Source organism: Fusarium odoratissimum (genome assembly GCF_000260195.1).
Source record: "Fusarium odoratissimum NRRL 54006 unplaced genomic scaffold supercont1.92, whole genome shotgun sequence".
NCBI classification, from domain to species: Eukaryota; Fungi; Ascomycota; class Sordariomycetes; order Hypocreales; family Nectriaceae; genus Fusarium; species Fusarium odoratissimum.
In genome coordinates this window covers 15,652-17,703 of record NW_022158756.1, presented here as the reverse complement: position 1 = coordinate 17,703, position 2,052 = coordinate 15,652, and the positions used below count along the sequence as shown (strand labels likewise).

General features: G+C 49.1%; 1 protein-coding gene across 1 annotated transcript; it reads left to right on the top strand.

Annotated features, from left to right (window-relative positions):
* Window positions 1-590: 590 nt before the first annotated feature.
* Window positions 591-1,578, top strand: FOIG_16557 (uncharacterized protein; the record flags this gene model as incomplete). Its single annotated transcript, XM_031218018.1, has 1 exon — window positions 591-1,578. The coding sequence occupies exon 1, from the start codon at window positions 763-765 to the stop codon at window positions 1,576-1,578; it is 816 nt and encodes a 271-aa protein (XP_031052266.1). The 5' UTR covers window positions 591-762.
* Between the last annotated feature and the right edge of the window lie 474 nt (window positions 1,579-2,052).

Here is a 2,052-nt window from a genome sequence, read left to right as displayed (position 1 = left end):
AAAGAGGGGAAGAACGGTGTAAAAATCACTCATGGAAGATGGCTAACAAATTCAGCAGGGATACCCTATTTGAGTTTGCAAGGGTGGTTGCTGATCCCTGTTGGCCGGCAAAGACTTTTGGTATGAACCTCCGTAGGTTCCGGGAGGATAGAAAGATGGGCCGTCATATCTCCTTGCATCGGAGGTCCATATAGAGTTCTGTCATGTTATCCCTACCCCACTGGGACTGGACTCTAACATAACCTGGGTGGTCAGAACAGATGGAGTCGAGACGAGCAATGCCGACCACAGGTGACCGGGCCACGTACTGAAGTCAATTCCCAGAAAGGAATTTATGGAAAACATATACAGTTCTCGCCATAGCGGTAAAAGCCGCACGGTTTCGCCGTGGTTCCGTGTCTGCACCTGAATGAAACTATAAGTCAGACCATCATGACTGCTCCTTAGATCCATCACCTGCCAGCTTGCTCGGCAGTTGAATACATACGGTGTTCGACTAGATGATAGAGTTCTATTTGTGAAAACAAAGACACATAAATACTGAGGAACTGCCTGCCCGATTTTGACATCCATCACTACCATCACGGCCTCTGGCTTTCAAGTCAAGAACACAAGCAGATTTGCCCTTACGCGTCCTCATACTTCGAAACCATCCCTCCCCCAGCTACCATTATTCCTAATCTCCATTACTTTGTCTCACGAGCCAAGTCTACCGTCGACACATCCCCTTATTATCCCTCCGGATTTTGAGCTTTCGACAAGATGGCGCCCTATAGCATGGTACTCCTTGGCGCCCTCTCAATCCTTGGGTTTGGGGCTTATGCTCAAGAGGCTGCGGTTGAGGAACCCCAGATATTTTTCAACTTGACCTACACGGAATATCTGGATAAGGTGGCAGCATCCCACGGGAGTTCCCAGACGAGTGATTTGCCGTGGAATGACACTATGAGCGGCTTTCCTGGGAACGAGACGGGCAGCAGCCTATCGAGGCGTGGTCGCATTGTCAACCTTGGAAAGCGTGACCCTGTCGGCGGGGAGGCTCACAACAATCGCGTCACCAATGACATGCTCCAGGCGCTTCATGATCTGTGTGTTGAAGCATATGGCACAGGCTGGCGAGCGATTAGTGGGTCGTGTCAAGACCAGGCAACGAGGCGTATCTATTGTGGGAATCCGAATGTCGCTGGGTCCCGGCGGATGACGACCAGAGCTTGCCCAAGCGGCCAGCAGTGCACCACTTTCGAGGCGGTCAATTATCGTAGCGTCCGGAATATTTTTCCTGTCTGTGGGCCCCGAATTGAGGTGACGGAGAGACATGATATAGGGATTCACACGGAATGGGACGGAATCTGGTACCCTGAATCGCCTAAATCGCCTGGGACCTACGATTCTTTCGCCCAGATGGCGGGCAGTCTCAATGGGTACTTCAACTTTGATGGTGCTTATTCGAATGGAGAGGGGATGAGCTCTCGGGGAAGTGGACACTCGTGGTCATGCATTGCTTGCCCGGGAGGCAAGCTGACTATCACTAGCACAGATCGCGCAACTTGGGCGATTGGATATACCAGCCCCCACTAAGTTGCGCTCTAAAGCCCTCCAAATACTACTTTCTGTATTTCGATTCAAAGTCATTCATTTACTATCAGCCTAGAGAAAGCATTCAACATGCTTTACTTGAAAGCTCTATTTTAAGAATAACAACATTTGCGGGACCACTAATATACTGTTGGGTATATTCACCAATGTTATCGTGTCGCCGACGCGTCTGTGGTTGATTGACTTGTCTTGTTCTAGGTACAAAAACGCGACCTCCAGCGCGTCATAAATAAATGAATGTCGGAAACTCGATGCCGTAGGTATCGTATTCGTTACTTCTGGCCGAGTCTTCCTAGTAATTTGACCTCTTGGTCGTGGTCACTTGAAGTGAAGTAAATAGTGTGGCCGTAAATAAGACGATATCATTCAGCCGAAGGCTGACTCTACATTAATTCATAAGTTTTCCCGAGTAATGAGGGTTTGGTGCAGACAGGGATAAATAAGTTTCTCGGAATC